General features: G+C 62.8%; 1 protein-coding gene and 1 long non-coding RNA gene across 5 annotated transcripts in view; one reads left to right on the top strand and one right to left on the bottom strand.

The window, feature by feature from the left end:
• Positions 1–959: 959 nt before the first annotated feature.
• LOC124525140 (uncharacterized) lies at positions 960–5657 on the bottom strand. The gene is made up of 3 exons (XR_006965393.1): positions 5359–5657; positions 3582–3655; positions 960–1496 (listed from the first exon to the last, which is right to left on the bottom strand). It is a non-coding gene; the product is annotated as an uncharacterized LOC124525140 (long non-coding RNA).
• Positions 5658–13802: 8145 nt separating this feature from the next.
• Positions 13803–23961, top strand: part of NFIC (nuclear factor I C) — a 55776-nt gene continuing 45617 nt past the window's right edge. For all 4 annotated transcript variants that reach the window (XM_047096539.1, XM_047096540.1, XM_047096542.1 and 1 more), the window contains exons 1-2: positions 13803–13847; positions 22713–23244. In XM_047096539.1, the coding sequence (XP_046952495.1) occupies positions 13818–13847; positions 22713–23244 (562 nt within the window). In that variant the 5' untranslated portion in view covers positions 13803–13817. The remainder of the gene's footprint in view (positions 13848–22712; positions 23245–23961) is intronic.

Genomic DNA, 23961 nt, shown 5'->3' on the forward strand with positions numbered 1-23961 from the left:
CAGGGCCACCTGCGGGCCTCAATTTCCTCATCTATAAAATGGGCATAATGATACCTGCTACTGTTTAACCTCCAGGGCTCCTGAGGATTCAAAGGGTGATTCTGAGATGTTGCAGAGGGAACATCTGAAGGCTGAACAAGTTCTGCTGAGGTGGGGACAGTGGCTTCTGTTGCAAAGTCTGGACACCCTGACCCCCTTGCAACACGGGGGGAGAAAAGCACAGCAAAAAAAAAAAATCATCTAATACCATTGTTGGGATTGTGATCTCTTTCTTCATGGTCTGTCCCCCCCTGTGCCCCCACCCTTGTTTTTTCCTGGGCTATTTCACAGGCCAAGAGCCACAAGGTAAGACTGTCCGGGGGTTAGGCTGATGGCCCCTGTGAGCCAGACTGTCCAGCTTTAAACCCCAGACTTACCCCCTATTGGCTGTGTGACCTTGGGCAACTCTCTCAACCTCTCTGTGTCTCAGTTTCCCCATCTATACAATCAGAATGATGACAGGGGAGCCTGGGTGGCTCAGTTAGTTGGGTGTCCCACGCGGTGTCACGGTCGGTTGTGGGACTGAGCCCTGTGGTGGGCTCCATGATGGGCGTGGGGCCTGCTAGGGATTCTCTCTCTCCTCTTCCTCTGCCCCTGCCCCACTCAAGTGCTCTCTCTTTCTCAAAAAGAAATAGAATGATGACAGTCTCTTTCACATGGAACAGTAGCGATGAGTTAACGTGGGGATCAGCAAACTACATTCCAGGGGCCAGATTTGCGCGTGTGCAGTAGGCTCCCCACTCGGGGCTCGATCTCATGGCCGAGAGATCACTCACGACCTGAGCCGAAACCAAGAGTCGGAGGCTTAACCCACTGAGCCACCGAGGCACCACTGGTCTTACATTTTCTAATGGTTGGAAGAAATCCAAAGAATAAGATTTCGTGACAGGTGAAAGTTATGTGACATTTACACGTCGGTGTTCATAAATAAAGTTTTATTGGTACACAGCCCGTCTGTTCACATGCTGTCCCTGGTGGCTTTTGGCTTTCAAGCGACAAGGGCAGAGCTGAGTAGGTGCATCAGGGACCATCTGGTTGGCAACGCTGAAAATATTTACTCTCTGCCTCTTTTCAGAAGTTTTTGACCCCTGAGTAACTTTGAATAGTGCGGGACACAAAGGGAGCTTGGTGCACTTGTACTCGAGATCGTGACCTGAGCCGAAGTCGGACGCCCAACCGACTGGGCCCCCCAGGTGCCCCTGTTTTCACATAACAGACCCTTCTCCGTGATTTGCTGCCCGCCGGGTCCTGTTCTGGGCGCTTGGCAAGCGTGAACCTGCTCGATCCTTGCTACAGCTACTCCGATCCCGTTTTACAGACGGGTAAACTGAGGCTCGGATGGTTGAGGCGACTGGCCCAGTGTCCCGCTGCCGGAATATGAACCCAGGCTGGGTGGCTCCTGTCTGTGGCTTGCCTGCTTCCTTATTCCTTGAGGTAGAGACCCAGAAGGCAAATCCCTGTGTCAAAGGGAGACAGGATGGAAAGATTCTGGTTGCCCCCCCGGCAAGTTGCTGCCCGTGGATGCACATGGAGATCGCTCAGGGCCAGCGTGGGGTTTGATGCTCCAAACCTAACTTCGGCCTCCCGAGGGCAGGCCCGGGGGTCTGACTTTTGCTGGGAGAATTGGCCATCCCCGCCAGATAGGGGAGCAAGGATCCCTGCTCACGACCCAGATGCAGCGGCTGTGCCCCGATCCCCGAGCTGTTTCTCTCTCCTGGGCCTGGGGGGCGTGGCCAGCAGGGTTCTGCTTATCTAGCTCCCCTGCCCTTTACCCCTCGTGTGCCCACTGCCTCCCCCCCCCCCGCCCTGTCTGAAAGGATGCCTCCGCACTTCCCGCTTGTTCAGGCTCGACCCCCCAATGGGAGGCAGCTAGAACCCACCCCCCCCCCCACCAGATCCCTGCCGGTGGGCGTGTCAAATGGTGCCACCACTTTGGAAAACAGTTCGGCACGTTCTTGGAAGGACACACACCGGCCCCCATGGGATGCAGCCTTTCTTCTCCTCCTGGGTCTTCACCCAGGGGAAAGGAGAGCCAGATAAACCAGGGTGACCTGTCCAGACGGCGGGACCCTAGCCAGCGATGAAAAGGCATAGGTGACCGAATGGCCGAACCCCAAAATAACTATGCTGAGCGGGGCGCCCGGATGGCTCAGTTGGTTGAGCGTCCCTTTGGCTCAGGTCGTGATCTCAGGGGGCGAGAGTTCGAGCCCCACATCGGGCTCTCTGCAGTAGGGCGGAGCCTCCTTCTGATGCTCCGTCCCTCTCTCTCTCTCTCTGCCCCTCCCCTGCTCGTTCTCTCCCTCTCTCTCTCTCTCTCTCTCTCGAAAATAAATAAACATTAAAAAGACTTCTGCTAACATAGAGAAGCCAGACACACGGCCGTGCCCATGGGTTTACTGCTCGTCCGGGGCTGCTTTGGGGCTACTGGGGCAGAGTTGAGCCGAAAGGAACTTGGGGTAATCAGCTGCAGAATGGGGCTAGACACGTCCCCCACGTCACCGGGTCAGTGCCTGCAGCTTGGCCCCGTGTGGCTCTGGCTGTGTTCTCGCACAAATGCTGGAAGTATGTCTTCAATGATTCAGCGGTTCGGGTTTGCTTTCTGCTTCCCTTCCGTCACAAAGCATCTTGGACCTCAGTTCACGTCAGCGCTGTGATTGAGCAACCCTGGGGTGTGTGTGTGTGTGCGTGTGTGTGCCTGTGTGTGTGATTCTACTAAATATGTGCATTTATGTGTTTAGTTACTTAAAATAACATTTCAGATGTACACATACAAATACACAAACATGCATCGTATACTAAATCATAATATATAATGCATAAACGCATCTACATTTCATGTTATACATTTTACATGTATATATAATACATACCAATATATTACATACATATATATGATTGGGGGGTTTTTTAAGTAGTTTTTTTCTTCGCTTTTCTTAATGTTTATTTATTTTTTTAATGTTTATTTTTGAAAGAGACACGGGAGGAGGAGGAGGGGCAGAGAGCGGGGACAGAAGATCTGAAGCGGGCTCTGAGCCATCAGCACAGAGCCCAGCGCAGGGCTCGAACTCAGGAACTGTGAGATCATGACCCGAGCCAACGTGGGACGTTTCACCGACGGAGCCACCCAGGCGCCCCGATACGATTTGCTTTTCAAAGCGGATTTTATGGGGCTCCTGGGTGGCTCAGTGGGTGAAGCGTCTGACTTGATTTGGGGTCAGCTGCTCGGGATTCTCTCTCTCCCCCTCTTTCTCTGCCCCTCCCCTGCCCTCTCTCTCTCTCTCTCTCTCAAAATAAGTAAATAAGAGGGGACTTTACAAGGCCTTTGATCCCTCTGAAACCTTCGTTCATGCAACAAATATTTCTTGACCACCTACTATGTAGCGGGAGCTGTTCTCCGTGCCCGGGACGGAGCCGTGAATCCCCACACCCCCTGCGTGGGGCCACGGCTCCCTCTGGCACATGGCTCTGAGCTGGTGCTTCCGCCCTTCGCTTGGGCTCCAGATGTTAGGATGAGTTCAATCCCAGTCCGCCCCATGACTTACCGTCGTCATTGCTCCATTTATCAGTAAATTTTACAGTCGGCTCATGGAATAAACACCCGCCAAGTGAACACCACCTGGATAAACAGAATTTTAGCAATAACCCCATCCTGCTCTCTGACTCCTCTCCCTGAAGTAACCCCACCCCGCAATCTGGAATTGATCCCTTCCCCCGCTTAAAGATAACTGTGTCTCAAATGGTTGTGACCCCCAAAACATCAGTTCCATTTCGAGTATCATAACTTCATAAAGTGACTGCCATGCTGGGGCACCCGGGGGGGGCTCGGTCGGTTGAGCGTCCGACTCTCGGTTTCGGCTCAGATTATGATCTCACGGCTCATGGGATCAAGCCCTGTGTCGGGCTCTACACTAGTCGTGTGGGGCCTGCTTGGGATTCTCTCTCTCTGCCCTTCCCCCGCTCATGGGCGCGCGCTCTCTCTCTCTCAAAATAAATAAATAAACATTTTTAAAAAGATAAACATGGGGCGCCTGGGTGGCGCAGTCGGTTAAGCGTCCGACTTCAGCCAGGTCACGATCTCGCGGTCCGTGAGTTCGAGCCCCGCGTCAGGCTCTGGGCTGATGGCTCAGAGCCTGGAGCCTGTTTCCGATTCTGTGTCTCCCTCTCTCTCTGCCCCTCCCCCGTTCATGCTCTGTCTCTCTCTGTCCCAAAAATAAATAAACGTTGAAAAAAAAAAAATTTAAAAAAAAAAAAAAAAAAAAAAATACGCGCCTGCAGGTGAATTTCCCACAGTGCACCTCTCCCTTCTCCCAGCGATGGGCACTTGGCTTGCTTCTGGGTTTTTGCCTTCTATCGCAGGTCCCGGAGGCAGCGAGGAGAGGAAAGGCCATGTTATGTGGCACATGAATATTCAGTGTTGTGATTCATGTCTGTCCATTTTCCAAAGTGGTTGCAGAGTGCAAGAGGTCCGTGTACTCTCAGGCTCTTGGGCGTTTGGTATTGTTGGGCACTTTAAAGGTTGTTTGTTTTGGGGCGCCTGGGTGGCGCAGTCGGTTAAGCGTCCGACTTCAGCTCAGGTCACGATCTCGCGGTCCGTGAGTTCGAGCCCCGCGTCGGGCTCTGGGCTGACGGCTCGGAGCCTGGAGCCTGCTTCCGATTCTGTGTCTCCCTCTCTCTCTGCCCCTCCCCCGTTCATGCTCTGTCTCTCTCTGTCTCAAAAATAAATAAACGTTAAAAAAATATTTAACTCGGGGCGCCTGGGTGGCTCAGTCGGTTAAGCGTCCGACTTCAGCTCAGGTCACGATCTCGCGGTCCGTGAGTTCGAGCCCCGCGTCGGGCTCTGGGCTGACGGCTCGGAGCCTGGAGCCTGTTTCTGATTCTGTGTCTCCCTCTCTCTCTGCCCCGCCCCCATTCATGCTCTGTCTCTCTCTGTCCCAAAAATAAGTAAACGTTGAAAAAAATTTAATTTAAAATAAATAAATAAATTTTTTAAAAAAGTTGATGAGAGATGATTAGGAAATAAAAAGTCTAAAACAGCTCCAGCGTGCATATAATGAAAAAAGGGCTGAGAAACGCCGCATGGCCATTTTCACAAGCATACCGCAGTGACATCTTCAGGGGCACGGATACGTCGTAGAAGTTCGAGACAGACTCCCAGAAGTTAGACCATAAGGTCGAACCTTGTCTTAGGCCTCCGCCACGCACGCCAAACGGCTCTCCCAAATTCATACCCACATTCGCCTCCAAGTAGTTTATGAAAATGCTTGTTTCACCACATCCTCACCAGCACTAGCTTTTATCAGTTTAAACATCTTTACCTACTTTCTTTGATGAGTGCCAAAGCATATGGTGTTTTCTTCCTGTTTGCTATCCTCTCTTTGGTCTGCGTAAGGCTGGGCACTTTTCATGCGTTGACGAATCCCTTCCGTCTCCCAGGAATGAAACAGAGTGAGAGAACTTCAGGCCAAACATCTGGAGGAAGGGGGGGCTTTGCTCCACGGTGGCAGCAACTCAGCTCAGCTGTGTCCTACGGTTATACAGGAAGCAGGAGGTGATGGTCTGAGAGAATCTCAGCCTATTCAGATCACAGAAGAAGCTGCAATGATGCGATTCAGTCAGGAAAGCATCCTCTGGGCTAGCTGGGTGACCTCAGGGACCTATCTAAACCTCTCTGAGCCTCAGTTTCCTTATAAAACGGAGATGGAGTTGTAGGGCCGCTACGAAGGGAACTGAGCAGGTTCACATGCAGCACTGTTCCCACAGCCCAGGGGTGGCCTTCTGGGGGAAATGATGGGTGGGGGCTCCGTCGGTGCCGCCCCCGGTTGTCCCCTGGGCCCCAACCCCTGGGATCTGGCTGCTATCAACCCGTCCCCCCCCCTTCCTCTCAGGTACCTAAGAGGGAGGGACAGAGGACTCAAGCTGGGGATTAACAGAGGCAGATTAGAGATGAGGAAGGAGGGTGGAGGGGGGAGAGAGACGCAAGGTGGGTGGGGGAAGGGGTCGCTATCCCCTTAACCCTTCCCTTGCCAGAACCAGAATAGGCACCCCCTTTCCTCCGGCTTCAGGTTTGTGAGAGGCAAGGCCACCTGCACAGCGTTCCCCTCCCCCCAGCGGAGCGCCCTGGAGAAGGCGCCAGGATTAGGGTCCTCGGGCTCCCGTCATGCTGGTTGACCAGGGGGAAATGAGGTGCCCTCTCCGGGCCTCAGTTTTCCCTTGTGAAAACCTAGGAGAGTGTGCAGATGGGATGAGACCTCAGGCCTCAGAGTGGGTGCTCCCGGCCCGGTGGAGATCCGCTACGTGCGGGCCGAGGCTTACTGAGCACCTACTATGTAGGCAGGGTAGTGTCACATCTCGTTTGCTCGAGATTTCCCAGCCTCTGGGATGCCCAGCGGCGCGCACAGAACCGCAGAGTCAACTTCCAGAAGCCCCCAGAGTCAGCCATGGCTCCAGAAGGGCGGCCCGGGGCCCGATTCTGGTCGTGAGATGCCGCCTGCCCCCACCCTCAACCCTGGCGTCCTCCCTGGGGGAGCTGGGAACCAGTTCCCCAAAGGGGTCCCTGAACCCCGGAGCCCGCAGTGCGGGGGAACTGGGCTCGCAGGCACAGGGAAACCCGGACCGAAGGATGATAACAGAATCTTCTCCACCCACCCGGCTCGGGCGAGACCCCTCCCGTCGTCCCCCAGCTGCGCCAGACGCAGAGCCGGGGAGGGGGGAAAGGGGGCGGCGCCTGCTCTGCGGCGGCCGGAGGAGGGGGACTGCGGGAGAGCGCTGAGGGGTGGGGGGGCGCTGCGGCACCGCGTCCCAGCTCTCGGCTGCCCGCTCGCTCGGCAGGGGCGGGGGGCTGACCCTCCTCGGCCCCGCCCCTCCCCCTCCCCCCCCCCTGCAGAGGCACCACCATTAATCCTGACCCGGGGAGGGGGCGCCCGCTCACCCCCACCTGTGCAGCCGCCGCGCGCGCTCCCCGCCCCCCCCCGCCCCGCTGGAGCCCCTGCGGGACCCGCAGGGGACCCCCGCCCCCCAGGTCTGTGGTCCTCGGTGTCCGAGTCTCTGTCTGCGTCCCCATCTGTCCCGTCTCCCCCCGCTCTGCGTGCCTGTTGTGACTGCGTGTATCCGGGACACCTGCACTCAGCTGGTCTGGGTGGCTGGCGCAATCGCGGGGGGGGGGGGGAGGGGTCCTGGGGGTGGGGGTGCAGGTCAGTCCGAGGCCCGGAGTGTCTTCCTAGGGCTGTCAACCTGGGCGAGCGTCCAGGTGACACCCTACAGGCTGTGAGTCTGTGTACGGGACAGCGTGGCGGCTGTGGCTGTCTGGGTGACACCCGCAGGCTGTGAATATGTGAGTCCCCGAGCGTCTGGCTGGGTGACACCCGCAGGCTGTGTGAGTCTGTGTTCGTGGCAGCCCGCAGGGGCTGTGCGTCCGAGACACCGCATCGGCTGCCAGCGCGGGTCCCCGTGTGTCTGGATGGCACCGCAGGCTGTGTGTGTCGTGACGAGTGTGTGGGTCTGCGCGCGTCGGTGTGCGTGGCGTGTCCGCGTCGGAGTCGAGGAGGCCCGGGCCGCGAGTGTCCCCGAGCCCTCTACGCGCGCGCGTGTGTGTGTGTGTGTGTGTGTGTGTGTGCGCGCGAGCGCGCGCGCGCCGCGGCGAAGGTGGGTCCGCGTCCTCCGCAGCCCGCCCGACCCGGGCCCCGCGACCCGCCGCGGCGGCCGCTTGCTCGGCCTCCCCTCGCGCGGGGCCGGGCCGGAGATGGAGCCGCAGCCGGAGCCGCCGCAGCCGGGGCCCGGGCGCGGAGCGGCCTGAGGCGCGGGCGGCGCGCGGGGCCGGGGGGAGGGCGGGCCGAGGGGAGGGTCCTGCGGGCCGGGGGGGCGGGCGCGGCGCGCCCCCCTCCCTCGCGCGCTCGCTCCCTCCCCCGCGCGCCCTCCCTCGCCGCCTCCTCCCGCCGCCTCCGGCCCCCCCTCGCCGGGGACCGAGCGCGCTCGCTCCGGCGCCGGCCTCGCCTCCTCGCAGCAGCGCCATGGTACGTCGCCGCCCCCACTTTCGTTTTCGCCCGGGGAGTTTTTGGGGTGGTGCGTGGGCTCCCGGCGAAAGTTGCAAGGTCTGGGGGGGCGGGGGGCGGGGGCCGCCCGGGGGAGGGGCTCGAGGCGGGGACCCCCCCCCCACCGCCCGCCGCCGCGGGACCCCCGCCCGCCGATCCGCCCCCCCCCCTCGCGGCTGGGGGCGGAGCTGGCGCGCGGGGCGCAGCGGGGGACCCCAAGTGGGGGGCCCCGGGCTGGCGCAGCGGAGTTGGCGATGAGGGCGGGGCTCCCGGGAGAGGGTCCCCCCCCCACCACCCCACACGCGCGCACACACACACACACACACACACACACACACACGCCAGACCCGGCTCCCGCCTCCTCCCTGGCCCGGCCGCAGGCGGGAGGGTGCGGCCCGGAGCGCACGACCCCCGAGCGCGCAGCCCGCGGGGGAGAGCGGGCCGAGGAGGGGGCGCCCGCCCCGGCCGTGCGGGGCGGGGGTCGCGGCGGCCCCCGCGGGGCGCCCCGGGCCGGGCGAGCGCCGCGCGCCAGCTAGCGGAAAATGGCCGCTGCGGAGAGGGGCGGAGAGCGCGCAGCGGCCGCCGCCGGGCGCCTTGAACTTGGAGCCCGGCGGGCGGCCGCGCCGGGCGCCGCGCGGGGGCCGCCCCCCGGCCTGCTCCTGCGGTGCCCGAGCCCCGCCCCCGGGCCGACCCCGGCCCCTCCACGGCGCGCGCCGGGTCCCGGCCGGGAGGGGTCACCGGGTCTCGGCCCGGCGCGCCCCAGGCCCGCCAGCGTCGGTGGCTGCGCTCGAGGGTTCCGGTGTCCAGTCCGAGGGCGTCGGGGGCAATCCGGCGCTCGAGGGGTGCGTGCGGGGGCTTCTGTGCTCCGGGACGGGTCAGCACGGAAGCCGGGAGTGCGTCCGCGTGTCTGTGTGGCTGGGTAGTCCCGCCTCCGTGCAGGGGTCCGTGGGTCTCGAGGCGTCGAGTCCTCTCCTTTATGTGTCTGTGTGTGTCTGCGCATCCACGTGGCTGTGCGTGTTGTGTTGCGTCCGTGTCGGAGCATTGTGCGGCTGAGGGGTAGTGTGTGCGTGTCTGGGTAACCGTGCGTCCCTGTGGGAAGGTGTCGTGAAGCCGTACGGCGGGGTGTGTGTCCCCGAGGGCCGCGATGTCCCTGGGTGACCCGCGGGGTGTCCCCAAGTGAATGTGTGGCGGTTAGGGGGTTGCCGGTGAGTGGGGAACTTCTGTCATGTGGCTGCGTCCCCGGGGACACTTGGGTGTCTCTGTGAGCGTGTGATTAGCGCTGAGTGACTATTCCTGGGGATGGGTCTACACTCTCCCTCGCCCCCCCCCACTTCCTTTTTTCCTGTAACCGGGATTGCTGAGTGAGGGACGGGTGTTTCCTCTACAGGCCAAAGCCCTGTCCCCCCATCTCACCCCACACACACGGTCCCCTCCACTTCCCCCTGACTCGGGGTACGCCACACGCTGTCCCCAGGTGGTCCTGGCTTGCGATTCGGCGCGAGGTGGCGCCGGGACACGATCACACGGTGGCGGCGGCGGCGCCTTCTCCCGCCAGGGGCTGCGCGTGCGCGGGGACCTGCCCCGGAGGGAGGCGGGGCGGCGGGGGTCCCCCGACTCCGCGGGCGGAGGAGGTCCCGAGGGATGGCCGGTTACAGAAGCGAAGGGCGCGGGGCCAGGTCGGGCTCAGGAGAGTTGGCCAAGGACGCCCCCTGACCCCCCTATGCTGGGAGCCACCCCCCCCTCCGGCCCTGCCTCGGTGCACTTGCCCCCTACTAGGCCAGACCTGACGGGCACAAAGTGTTGTTTTCTCCCCTACAGGGGAATCCCCGCCGCACCCCCACCCCCACACCAGGGAACTTTATATAATTTTCTAAATATAAAAGCACTAAGGCCAGACCGGAGTCTCTGCCTTGTTTCTTTGAACCTGCATCCCATTTGGGGGGGGGGCTGTTTGGGAAGGGGTGAAAGGGCTCCCCCATCAGGGTCACATAGTCTGGTCACCTTCCCACCGGCTGCCAGTCAAGCCGGGTCCTCCCCCTCCCCTGCGCTCTCGCTGCCAGCCCCCAGACACGACACTCCCGGGGACACCTGGTCTGCCCTGCCCGACACCAGCCTGTCCCACGGGTCGCCTGGTGCAGTGGGACACATCTGTGCAGGACCATTCTCACGCCCACGCCCCCCACAGCCTGTCATGGTATACAGTTGGCGGCCGCGGGTGTACATGACCCCCAGGCACCCAGAAAAGCACGCGCAGACCCACACTGACCCTCGAGGGCACAGGCACCTGTGCTTGGGAGGGTCGAGGGACAAACCGCCCTGCCTCCCCCCACCTCCAGGCGGAGCACCGGGCTGGGCCCTGGGGAGGGGTTGATGGGGCAACCATGGGGGAGGAGCTCAGGTGTTGGTGTGCCTCGGGCCACTGCACACATGTGTGTGTGTGTGTGTGTGTGCGTGCGTGCATGTGATACGTGAGAACCTGCGTGGCACGGCGTCCTGTGTCTGTGTCCTAGCCTACCTTCACGTGAGACCAAAGACCTTAACATCCCTCCTAGGACCTCAGTTTCTTCTCCGTAAAATGGGGACACACACGGGCCGAGGAGGGTGACCCTGTCGTAGGTGTGCGTGGCCGAGGCCTGGCGCGGTGCTGGGCCCTCTGTTCTCTGGGTGTGGTAGCCGTGGAGTTACCTCGTGGACACCGATGGTCCCTGCCTGAGCTGCTCTGTGAATTCCACTCCCTCTTTAAAAAGTTTGCTTTTAGTTCCACAAACCATCGCTGGGCATCTCAAGAGGATACACAAGTGTCCCAAGTAATAAACCAGCCTTCCTCACCATCCCTCCCCGTGCGGGACCCCACTCCGGGGAAGAGGCTAGATTTTCGTTCAGCCCCGCCTGACCCGTTGCACAGGTGAACAAACACATAGTCTCATAAACGGATGCTGACCTATTTTTAAAAAACAATCCCAAATGGGGTGTTGAGTCTACCTGGCGGCATTTACAGCCGGGGGTGGGGGGTGGGGGGAGGTCTCACCCGGGACTGCTGTGCCCCAGGAGACGCTGGACAATGTCTGGGGACATCCGGGGTCGTTGGGACTGGGGGAGCACGCTCAGTCCGGAGCTGGCCCGAATTGTTGGCGTTAGCGTTAGAGACTGGCACAGAGCGGCGGTCCACAGACTTGTGCATCCGTGTCAGGGACAGAAGACTATAGATGGATTATAAGGAGGGCGCGTCATTTCATTTTTTAGCCACCGAGCTAAATTGTGCTCCAGAGGGCCAGGAGCTAGACCTGCCCCCCTCCCCTTCTGGGCCTTGGAACAAACAGGTCCAAATGCACCGATTGCTTTGGAAAGAAACTCAGGGCAAGCATTTGCTGGCTCACCAGGGTAGTTCCTACCCTTCGCCCTTTTTCACTGAGGGCAAAGCGGAGGGACACATGGGAGTTTAGCTGCTGCCCCAGGAGACGCAGACCTGGCCGCGACCCTGCACGGTAGCTGCCCTGCTGTGGACCTACTGTGAGCACTGCAGGGCCCCTCCCACCCGAACCAGAATATAGAGACATGTAACAGTTCACCGGTGTCTGTGAACTGGCAGAAGGTTCTACCGTCTTCCGCCCCTAATGGCGTCAACGGTGGTCACACAGGTAACCCCAGGACCCCTATCTCGCCAGCCCTCCTCCATGCGTCCCGTACTGCTGCCATTGTACAGATGTGGAAACTGAGGTTCCCAGAGGGGTAGTCTTGTGCTCTCCAGACTTCACCTTGGAAAGGAGCTCAGCTTGCTGGCAGGGCTGGGAGGAGGGGAGCCAGCTGGGAGGACGCTCTGAAGTCAAGTGTAACTTTTAAATGTCTGTGACTTGGGGATTCTGGGCTCTATGCGTTCCTAGCCATTTTAAAATAATAAAATATTGCTTTATGTTAGGTTGGCATTCGGATTCCTAGACGCCTGCCCTCCCCCTTCATCCTGGGGTTTTAACACCGCCCCCCCCCAGCCGCACAAGGGGTTTTTAAATAAAATATTTGCGAAGTGCTCATGATGTGCTAAGCACTGTTTGTTTGCATGACAGACGCCCGCCTGCAGCGGTGGCCCTGGGAACAGGAGTTCTGTAGGAACCCTCCTCCCTCCTAGTCCAGCGCCTGGACCCTGGGCGAGTGGCTTCCTTCCTCGGGGCCTCAGTTTCCTCCCCTGTAACACGGGACGATAATTGGGTTCCTGGTACCTTCCATGTCCCTGGGCACGGGACAGCTGCCCCAAGTTGGCTGGAGGGTAGCATTTGGAGTCAGGACACTGGGAGAGACAAGTCAAAAGCACCAGGCTTTCTAAGAATGTTTCGGTGCACATTGGGTAGAGGTTCAGGCTAAGTGTCGATATGCTTATGCCCATGGACCCCACGGGGGAGGGGCGATGTTAGTGCAGTTTACAGGGGACAACGCCAAGGGGCAGAGCGACACCTCGCCCTAGTCTGTGGAGTGGGAATAGGAGTTTCAGCCGCGGAGGCTGGGAGGATTCAGGGGGTGAATGGAGAAGGGTTGAGGTCATGGTCATCAGGTGCCCTAGGGGCGGACACTGGAGGAGGGCAGGTCTGTGTCCAGCTACTCCAGAAGGAGAACAAGGGAGCTTTAGGGATGTAGGGGCCGAGGCCAGGTGGACTGGCTCCAAGCCACTCACTGTGCCTCAGTTTCCAGATCCGTGAAATGGGCACACGGCTGGAGCGTCAGGAGAAATTGCCGGCCACCCAGGGAAGAGGCTGCAAGGGTCCGTCTGGCCAGCCTTACGTTCTGGACACATCCTCCTGGGATGTTGAGGAGACTAATGGGCGATGCCAACCCCTCCCCCCTCCGCCCCCCCCCCCCAGTTCCCCTTTGGTGCTAACTGGTAAGGTGAGAGCAGATTCCTGGAGGCTCTGGGTTAGCTGGGAACTTTCTCGGGCTGGTGGGTGCAGGGAGGTCACTTGGAGCGAAGCCCCTGTGCCCGGGCAACTGCAGCCCATGTCTGGCTCTCAGGGGAGCAGGGGCAGAGGTGCCGAGGGACCCCCTCTCCTGCCATGCACCCCGGGTCGTACATCTTTAAGGGGAAAGACGCGCGCTGGCGCTGGGCCTCTGCACACGTCACTTCTTCATTCTTTCCCTCCCCCCCCCCCCCAACTTGGCTCTTTTCTCCAACTTCCCGGCCAGCGCGGGGAGGGTTGGGGGGGGGGTCTTAAAAATCCACCTCCGGCCCCAAAGTGTCCAGCAACAGCCCAGCACCCCCTCCCCACTTGGCTCGGGTGGGCGGTCCTGGGGGACCCGTGGCGGCCGGTGGGTCCCCGGTCCGGTGCCGGGGACCAGGGCGGCTCGTAATTCGTAATAATAGCAATGATGGGGGTTCATGGGGCACGGGGGGGGGGGGCGGGGGGGAGCGGCTTTCCTTCCCCGCTCGCGCTCTTTTTTTCCCTCGTTTCTTTGAAAGTTGGATGTTGAGAAGTGGGAGGTTCGGGTGGGAGGGGAGGGAAATTGGGGGGAGGGAGGGGGGAGGTTGCCAGAGGGAGGAGAGACAGAGACACGGAGAGACAGAGACGGAGGAGGAGAGAGGGAGGGGGGACAGGAAAGGAAGAGAGAGGGAGAGCGAGCGAGCGCGGGAGGGAGGGAGGAGGGAGACCGAGGGAGGAGGCGGCTAGGAGCGCGCCGGCCGCGGCCGCGGGGGGGGGTTTGGAAAAATGACTCAGTAAGTTCAGCGCGCCCGCTCCGGCCGGCCCTGCGCCTCCCGCCGCGCCCGGGATGTATTCGTCCCCGCTCTGCCTGACCCAGGTACGCCCCGCGCCCCCCGCGCCCCCCGCCGCCTGGCCCCGGACTCGGGAAGCCCGAGGAGGCGGGACGCGAAAGGCGCGCGTCCCTCCCGCCGCCCCGCCGGGGCGCCCCCGCCGCGGGGCCGGGGGCCGGGGGCCGGTGGGGGATGGGCTGGGTCGGGGACCCCCCCCCCCGCCCCGACCCTCCCCCGGGACTCCCGCCCCGCCCCCCGGCGCCCAGGCCTCTCCCCCACCCCCCCACCCCACGCGGACGCGGGGCTCGGGGAGCAGGCTCGCCGGACGCGCGCCCCCATTCCACCCGGGAAGGTCTGGGGGCGCCCCTCGCCCCGAGAGCCGAAGGCGGGCTCTGCGTGACCCCCCCCACCCCCACCCCTCCGCCCCGGACCCGGCCTGCCTCCAGGTGGCATCGAGGGGTCCTGGCTGGACCCCCCACTCGGCACTCTCTCGGGGAGAGGAGCCCTCGGATGTGCTCCCCAGACAACCCCCCGCCCCCCCCACCAAGGTTGTGCCCCGCCACCCCAGCCCCGGGACGCCTTTCCCCCCATTATTGGCCCACGTGTGCGTGGAGGGGGAGGGGGCGCGCGGAGTTGGAGGCGCCAGCAGCTGGGGGAGGGGGCGCGCCGACGTCCCGGCTTGGTCTCCCGCGTCCCCCCCCCCCCCGCCCCCCGACACCGATCTGATATTTTCGCCGCATCGATTCTGGATTGTTGAGCCGCCGCCGCCGCCGCCGCCGCCGGGAGGAGCCGGGAGGCCGGGCGTTCCGGGGTCTGGCCGGGGCACTGCGGCGCTGCGGACGCCCTCGCCAGCCCGGCACCTGCCCCTGCCCCTGCCCCCCTCCCGTAGCCTCTCACCCCTGGCCCCGCTCCCAGACTGCCCCGGGCTGAGCCCTCGTGCGACCGGCAAGGGGGTGCGTGGGGAGGGGGCGGCTGCCCCTGTCCCGGGCCGCACCCCGGGGGACTCCTTTCCTCCTCCAGCTCCCTGTGGGACGGCCTCCCGAGGTCTGCCTTCGTTCGAGCTCCCCCCGTGTCCTTATGTGTCTTCAGGCCAGTGGGGTTCCGGCCTCAGTTTCTCCGGAGGACTAAGACAGGTTCTGGAGACAGGGGCAGACTGTAAAGTGCAGAAGTCAGGGGGCGGGAGTCCACCGGGAGCACCTTATGGGGAGCACGTGGATGCCTAGCTTGGGCCCCAGGGACCGCCAGTGTCTGGGGGGGGCCCTATTCAGGACCCTGGGGTCTCCCTCACTCGTGGTAGAATCTTTCTTGCCCCGCTGGGAAGTTCCTGGCTCCTGTCAGCCAGCGGGAGGGCGGGCGCCGAGAGGGTCTCGGGCTTGTCCTACCCATGATCCCCTGAGTGACCTTGGGCAAGTCCCTGCCCCTATCCGGGCCTCAGTTTCCCTTTCCGAACAACTTCGGGAGGGGGGTCCCCGGCAGCTGCCCCTGCTGCCCCACCTCTGCCCCCCCACTGTCCTGAGGCTCTGCACCACCGCCCCCCCCCCGGCCCCCCGGGAACAACTAAGGTTGCAGTCAGGGTTGCGTGTGACCTTGGGCCTCCCCGTCTCTGGGCTGGCGGGGTGGCCTGGGTGGCTGCGGGTGCCCCCGCCCCCTCTGCCCTTCTCACGCTCCCCAGCTCCCGGGAGCCACACGGAGAGGGGGGGGCCGAGCCAGGGAGGCTACTCCAGGGGAGGAGGTTGGAAGGCCGCCTTTTGTCACCGAGCCCTGGAACTGCCCCATCAGGACTCCTCCGGAGACAGGCCTCCGTCCACGCTGCTGCGGTGGGAACCCGAGCGGGAACATGTGTGCTCAGGGGCCTGGCTTGGTGGCCGTTCCCGGGTGGTGGAGACAACAGTGAGGGATATCTGAGGCTGCCCCGTGCAAGCGACGGGGGGGGGGGGGGGGACACAGAGAGAGCCCCCCCACCGTGGAGGGAGGGGGAGGGGCCCAAATGTAGGGGGCACCCCTCCCCTGCTGCTCTCCTGCGTCCCCCCCACCGAGGAGGGGTGCCCCGCAGCCAGGTGTGATCCTCAGGGGTCCCTGCAGACCCAGCCTGGTCTGGGGGCTCCCGGAAGGACCCTGGCCGCCCCCACAGGACCCCCACTCCTGGCCGCCCCACTCAGCCTGCGCCCCTCGCCAGCACCCCGTTTCTGTCTGACCATCATTTCCCTCCACCCGCCTGTGTCTCTGTGTCTCTCCCTGTCTCTGCCTCCAAGCCTGTGTCTCTCTCTCTCTGTCCCCCCATGTGTCCTTCCCCACGTCTTACATCTCTTCCCCTGTCTGTCTCTGTGTGTCTCTCCCCGTGTCTCCCCGTCTCTGGGCCTCCATGTCCCCCCTTTTCCCGACTAATTTTACAACCTGAGCCCATCCGAAAATAGCTCCCTTTTAGCTGATTCGACCCGGATCCTTGTGGGAGCCGGAGCGGTGGGGGGGGCGGGGGGGGGGGGAGGCGGCCGCCCGGTGCCAGCGCCCCTGCGCCCCCGGCCCTGCCCACCGAGGGGGGGGGTGGCCACGGCGGCCCTGGAGGATTCTGGGAGCCCCGTCCCTGTTTCAATGGTGACTCAAGCGCTTTTTCACTTTTACTCTCGAGAGTAACTGTGGAGCAGCGGTTACTTCCATAAATCCTGCCGGCGGGAAGGCCGGCCTCCCGCTCGCCCCGCTCTGGGCCTCCCTCCCTGCCTCCCTCCGCCCCAAGCGCCCGCCACGTTAGTTATTCCGGGTTTGGGGCCAAATCCCTCTTGGCTGCAGGGCCCAGGATTCCCCGGGGCCGCGGGGCTGGGCCCAGGCCACGGCCACGGCCACGGCCAAGCCGGGCCGCCAGGGCCCCTCCCTCATTCATTCATTCCTCCCTTCATTTCTGCCCCTCCGTCCCTCTCAGCCCCTTACGGGCCGTTTCTCCAGCGGGGAGACTGAGGCTGGGAGGGTGGCCGGGACTTGGGATCTGTGTACTAGACATGTGAAGTGCCTCCTAGGGGCGGGGTGGGGATCGGGAATCAGTGACGTCTGGGCCTGGTGGGGGCTCTGGGGGGGGGTCGGGGTCCCCCAGCACCTCAGGGCTGGGAGAGGAGCCCAGACCAGAGAGGGCCAGGGCCTGCCCCGGGGTGGCACAGCACAGCACGGCTGGCAAGGCTGGGCCTGGGGCCGCTTCCTGCTTGGGTGCTGAGATGCTCCCTGTGGGTGTGCCCCCACCCCCCACCCGCCGCCCGCGGTCTGATGGCCCCTGCTTCGCTCCTGCAGAAAGCACGACCTCGCTCCAGGCTGCTGTCTGTCTCCGTGCCTGCGTCCCTCCCTCCCTTCTCTGCGGCGGCGGTGAGGTGCCTCAGCGCGTCAGGGCCAGGCGCCTTGTAAATCACGAAGCCCGGATTCTGGCCGAGTCAGCGTTCTCTCCCTCTCTCCCTCTCTCCCTCTCTCTCTCTCTCTCTCCTCCCTCCCTCCTTCTCTCTCTCCCTCGGTCTCTGTTTCTCTTTCCCTCTGTCTCTCTCTCCCTCCGGCTCTCTGTCTCTGTCTGTCTGTCTCTCTCAGCCTGAACCCCCACCAAATGCACACAAAACACTCACCAGGTCCTGGGTCCTCCCGCCCCCCGTCACCCAAATGCACGCGTTCACGCCGACCCATACACGCGTGTGCCGCCTCGCCTAGGTGCGTCCCCTTGGTGCACGTGCAGGGGCCCCCGCGGGACTGAACCACGCGCAGCCACGCGCACAGACGCACAGACGCGCGCGCTGACACCGCACCGCCGGAGACACGGCCCCGCCTCGCCGCGGACGTGCCCTCACGGGGTTCCCCGAGCGGGACACCTAGGGCCCCTGGGACCTGCCTCCACATCTCGCTCAGGAGGCTCAGCACCGAGCCCTGGGCCTTCCGGCTGGGCCTCTGGGCAGGGGACCCCGCTCTTCGTGCCCCGTCCTCACGGTGAAGTTCGGGGTGAGCCTCGGCTCCTCGTTGCGGCCTGAGGACTCAGGGAGGCGCGTCCCCTCTGAGGTGCCCGGCGCACAGTAGGTGCTTATGTTTGCTGCCTAAACGAGCGGCCGCACGGGTCCCCCAGCTGAGACAAGGTGCGCAGGCCTGCCTTCCTCGGATGCTTCACCCTTAGCACAGCGCCTGGTATGCAGTGGGTGCCAAATAAATGTGGCTGTGATCATGGCGGTCGCTAGACTAGTAATCGGATCAAACATCTGGGAGGCCTTTCCAGCATACCCTCCCCTCGTTCTGTCACTGCTTGCTGGGCAGGGAGCCAGGCCCTGGGCTGGGTGATGGGGACAGCGGTGACCCCCGAGGGTTTTTCTCGTGGTCTTTCCTCCCCGCCGGGCCTTGTCCAGGGTCGTCCCGAGTCTGGCCACACCCAGCGGGGTAGCAGCATCCTTCCGCGCCTGGGGTGTGTGAACAGGGGGGGTAATTCAGGGTGAGGTTGCTCCCACGGGGATCCGGGCGCTGGGGGCACAGCGGTGAACGACAGGGACCAAACCTGTGTCCTGGAGGGCCCCGCTCTGGCCGAGGACGAGGTGGAGTGTGACTTGGGACGGAGCGGGGGAAGGGAGTCACACGGGATTCAGAGCGGGCACGCAGGGTGCTCCGGGGAGTCCCAGCCATGGGGCCAGACCACGTGTTTGAAGGGCCCAGCAGCGAGGCTGAGGGGGTCAGGAGGTCCCCAGTCACAGGGACGCGGGTCCAAGTCCCAGCTTGGCGCCTCCCCAGCTGCGTGGCTGTGGGCGGGTGGCCTCGGTGCTCAGCGCCTCAGTCTCTCCATCCGGAAAATGGGTGCAAGGACCGTCCCTGTCGGTAGCTCAGGAAGTGATCGGCCCCCGAAATGACTCCCTATCTGTCTCTCCTGCACCCCGGCCATCCTGCTGGAACATGAAGGCACAGAGAGGGAAGTCGGGAGATCCAGGGTTCAGACTCCCTGGTCACTCTGGAAGGAAGTTTCCATTCCCACTCCTCAGGATACATACCCAAACCTCAGGCACGGGGCTGCCTCAGGGCCTCTGCACATGCTGTTTTCACTATGTGGAGAGCTCCTACCCTGGATTGTCATTTTTTTAGGTCTTTGTTCAAGTGTCCTCTCCTCTGAAAGACCCTCCCTGACCACCGTCAGCAAAACAAAAACAAAAACAAAAACAAAAAAAACCCCGCAACCCAAGGGATCCCCTGGCCCTCCTCAAACTCCTTGAAATTTTGTCAGGGCACTCTGTTCAAACTGACATTTTATTACATATTTGTCGGCAGGATCCAGGTGAGGACAGAGCCCAGGTCACTGCTGGGTCCACAGCACCGTGCACGGAGCTGGCACACAGTAGGCACTCAATAAATGTTTGTGGAACAACCAAATGAATCTCTCCCTCGTTACACGAGCGTTGTGCCTAAGCTGTGACGCTCTGAGCTTGAGGGGAGGAAGGACCTGAGGTTAGGAACACTCATCCGGTGCCAGATGGGCCTGGGTTTGAATACGAGCTCTGCTGTTTGCCGCTTAACCTGGGTTTAACCCGGAGGGAAAGACATTGGACCCGGGGCTTTGAAGGATGCGTAAGAGTTTGGGATAAGCATTCAGGAGCTGGCAAGACTGATTCGCCGTAACGTTTCGTGAGTCACCGAGTAGACGAGGGAGAGAGAATCCTTCCTGGAAAAGCTGTGGTTTGTGAATAGGAGATTCATGGTCTAACCCATCCGGCAAGGGCTGGGACCCAGGTGTCCAGCTCCCAGATGCTGCTCCCCTTTTTGGCCAGGAAATCCCAGTGAGCCAAGTGGAGTTTCTGGGAAAGTCCTGGCCTCGCTCCCTCCCCCCCCCCCCAGCATTGCCTCTCTGGTTACCAGGAGTCCCAAACCCCAACAGCTGCAGCACCCCATTCTGCCCATGGTACAGAACGAGAAACCGAGGCCCGGGGCGGAGCAGTGATTTGTTCCTGGGTCACGCCGAAGGTGGCCGCTGTAACCCGACCTCATTCCTTTACAGACAGTCCGCTTGGTGGTCCTGGGACCCAGGTTTGGGGGAGGGGGGAGGAAGGGAAGGCAACAGAACTGGACTTGGAGGACCCCAGCTTGTGTGGTCCAGGCTAGGTCTGGGGGAAACTCCGAGGAGAGCAGGACGGGCTGCCTGAAGGAGAAGGGGCACTGGAGACAAGGCTTTGAGGGATGTGTAGGAGTTCTGGAGGACTCTTGGCCTCTAGCTTGCCTTGACCGTGTCCTTGGCCTGGTCAGCCGGCGAGGGCATCGGGAGGTGCCTGGGAAAGATGCGTTGGTTGTGGCAGGCCTTGTGGGACAGAGACAGTGACGGGCCTGCCTCTCACCTGGCCTGACCTCCCAGGGAGGACAAGGGACGCTGGGGCAGCAGGTCCATGACCCAGTTACAGACTGTTTGCCTTCCTTCCTCCAGGCCCAGCTGGGGTCACTGGTGACGTGGGCTCCCACCCCTGCCCACCTCCCTGGCACCTCTCCTGAGAGTGGACCCAGAGGGGGGGGTGGGGCTCCAAGAAGGGGCGGAGCCCAGAGAAAGGGCCGGACTCAGAGAAAGGGGAGGGGTTCAGAGAGAAAAGGGTTCTGGCGACCTGTCTGTCTGTCCCTGCTGGCTGACAGTCCGGCTGCCCCTTCCCAGCTACCTCTTATCACTGCCCCAGTAAGCGCGAGAATTTGGGTGGCGGCCATGGCCCAAGGTCAACACCATTGCCTTGGCCTCCTGCCACCCTGGCGTCCCCTCCACTGGGGGCAGCGACCTATGCCTCTACCGATCTTTCCCCCCCCCCCACCCTCGGCTTCTCTGGCCAGGCAGCCTGGGCTCTGGTCCCGGCTCTGCTGACCGGCTGTGTGACCCTGGGTGAGTCACTCCCCGTCTCTGGGGCCAGCGTGTCAGGTGGCATTCAGGCACAGAAAAGCCAGGCCGAGGTTGGACAGACTCCGGCCTAGGATGGGCCCCCTCCATTCTCCCTCTGCCTCAGCAGGTCAGCCGGGGTGGGGGCAGGGGTGGGGGTGTGGGCAGCGGAAGAGAGCCCTGAGGTCCAGTCCCTGCCACAGCTGTCACGGTGACTCACGCTTTGGGGGACATCGGAGTGGGGAGCTGGGGTTGGCACAAGCCGAGCCCCGGCCCGCCCCACCCTGGCGAGGGCGGGAGGCTATTTTCAGAGCCTGGGTAATAGGTGAAATCTGAGGTCGTTTCCCTTCCCCACCCCCCCGCCGGCACCCCACGGCCAGAGGTGCCCAGAGCAGGGAGGGTGCACCGGGTGGGGGTTACTGTGGGGTCCTTGGGCCTCTCCCTGAGCCCCGGAAGACTGTAAGCCACCAGAAGACTTGTAACAATGTCAGTAATAATAATAGAATAGCGTGGCCTCGGGAGCTGGGCAGATAATGGGACTCACATGCCAGGAAGAGGTCTCGCTCCCCCTCTGGGAGCCTGGCGGGCCCGGGCGAGAGTGGAGACACACGGCCCAAGGTTTTCTTCCCTTTGTCTTCCTTTCTCCTGGAGGCTGAGAAACCAGGTCTGGGAGGTTCTGCAGACTCAGTTTCCCTTGATGAAACACGGAGAGAGGCAGCACCCCTACCCCCGGGGGGGGGGGTCTGGGCCTCCCACGGCCCCCGGTTGCGCTCCGGGGGACCCAGCGAGGGCCGCTGCTGTTGTCATGGGGGAAGTCAGATGGGTGTAGGTTCCACGCCCCTCGTGACTAGGTCCCCTCTTAGGGCCTCAGTCTTCCCGTCTGTAAAGTGGGTGTTGGGGCCTCCCGGCAACACCAGTTAGGCATGACTGGGGGGGGGGGGGTTGTTGAAGTCACAGGTCTGGCCAGGACTTAGAGCCTCCCCAGGCCTCAGCTTTTCCGTCTGTGGAATGGGTCTTACCGACCTCCAGGGGCTCCTCTCTCCAGCTCTGGACCTCCTTGGACGGGCTCCCCTTCTCTCTTGTGTTCTGATCTCATGCCTTCTTGGGCCTCCGCTTTCCCTACCCCTCCAGGGGGGGTCTATACAGGAGCCCCTCCCCCTTCCCTCGGCCCCTGACGTCTAGGTTGCCCTAGTCTTGGCCCGTAGACCTCGGCCGGCCTTGTCTGTACCGCTGGTCTATAGGAACGACCCCTAGCCCTCATTTCTTAAATCTGCACCAAGGGCCAGTGGAGGCTGCCCTCAGACCTGCCCGCCCCGGTGTCAGCTTTCTTTGCTGATGGTAGATCTGAAAAACCAGCACCAAATGACATTCTCAGAGCCTGGCCTCTCCTGCAATCATTGAGTGCTCACTGTATGCCTGGTGTATGCTTGGCCCCGGTCTAGACACGGGAGCGCACGCTCTGGTTCCGGGGTTTGCAAACCACAGGTCCCGGGGCCCAATGCCCGCCACCTCTCTTCCTGAATACAGTGTCATCAGAACGTGGTCACGCCCGTCACTGACGTGTCGCATCTACGGCTGATAGGTGCAGAGTCGAGCAGGTGCAACAGGACGGAACACTCGCCACCTTGTCCTTATAGCGCTTCCAGACTGGGGTTTGCCGACCCCCTTTCTGGTGGACAGAGAAGAGCTCCGTAACATCCTTATTCTCCTGACCTCAGTGTTCCCCATCTGTGCAATGGGTTCGCCCCCATCCGCCTCTGGGGGCCCTCCAGGGTTCAAGACAGCCCTCCGTGAACCCCTGCCTTGCCCTGCGCCTCCCACACAGTCCAAGCCTCAGTTTCCCCGTTCGGGCAATGGGGCCGGTTCACGCCAGTCCCCCTTGCACTTCTGCCGGGTCCTCTCTCCCCCTCCCCCCCCCCCAGCCTTCACTTTCCCCCAGGAGGTTACCAGGTCCGCGGTGGCTCCCTGCCCACACGCGCCTGGGTCTTCCTGGGGCCCCTGGACCTCAGTCCCCGGGGCTGGGCGGTGGGCCCCCGGTCCCCGGCGCCTCCTGACCTCTGGCCTCTCGTGCCTGCAGGATGAGTTCCACCCGTTCATCGAGGCGCTGCTGCCTCACGTCCGCGCCTTCGCCTACACCTGGTTCAACCTGCAGGCGCGGAAGCGCAAGTACTTCAAGAAGCACGAGAAGCGGATGTCGAAGGACGAGGAGCGCGCGGTGAAGGACGAGCTGCTGGGCGAGAAGGCCGAGGTGAAGCAGAAGTGGGCGTCCCGGCTGCTGGCCAAGCTGCGCAAAGACATCCGGCCCGAGTGCCGCGAGGACTTCGTGCTGGCCATCACCGGCAAGAAGGCGCCGGGCTGCGTGCTCTCCAACCCCGACCAGAAGGGCAAGATGCGCCGCATCGACTGCCTGCGCCAGGCCGACAAGGTGTGGCGGCTGGACCTGGTCATGGTCATCCTCTTCAAGGGCATCCCGCTGGAGAGCACCGACGGCGAGCGCCTGGTCAAGGCGGCGCAGTGCGGCCACCCGGTGCTCTGCGTGCAGCCGCATCACATCGGCGTGGCGGTCAAGGAGCTCGACCTCTACCTGGCCTACTTCGTGCGCGAGCGAGGTGAGGCGGGCGGGCGCGAGCTGCGTGCGTGCGTGCGTGTGCGTGCGTGCGCGCCCGGGGTCTCCGGGGGCGGCCGAAGCGGGGAGGCGGCTCAGGTGCGCCCCCCAGAGGGGAGGCAGAGGCAACGGGAGGGTCCGAGGGGGTAGGTGGGCCCGCGCTAGGGCAGCGGGCAGGCGCAGGTGTTGTGAAGGGACAAGGTAGGGTTCAAGGAGGGTCTGAGGGAGGAGGCAGTGTGTCCTGGGGGGTTTAGAGGTGAGAGGCGAGCGCTTGAGATGGCGGGAGACGAGATCCTGTCCCGGAAGGCCCGAGGGGCAGCAGAAGGCCTCGCTGGGAATAGGGGTGGGGACCGGAGAGCGACCGGTGGCAGAGAAACAACCTTATCCCTCTGGGGAAAGCGGAGACAGGGCTCTGGTCGCCCGCTGTGGATCCTGGTTGGTCCACCCTCGGACCTTCCGCAGAGGCCTGACAGGTCCCGCCTCTGTGCCGCGTGGGAGACTGGGTGCTGTGGGACTTGGGCTGGGTGGCCACCGTCTCTGGTCCTCTGGTCTCCTGTGTCCCCAGCTCCGGCCCTTCTAGCCGGGCGTCTGCTGGCTCTGGGGCCGGATGCCCCTCCTGGAGACAGCAGGGTTTGTGAGAGCGAGGAGACCCACGGCAGCTTCCTGGACAAAGCGGAGTGGCTGAGCTGAGCTCTGCGGGATGGCTGGACAGAGCCGAGTG

Source organism: Lynx rufus, unplaced genomic scaffold (genome assembly GCF_022079265.1).
Source record: "Lynx rufus isolate CCGP_SWC_20201006 ecotype Redwood Valley unplaced genomic scaffold, mLynRuf1.p SCAF_4, whole genome shotgun sequence".
NCBI lineage: Eukaryota > Metazoa > Chordata > Mammalia > Carnivora > Felidae > Lynx > Lynx rufus.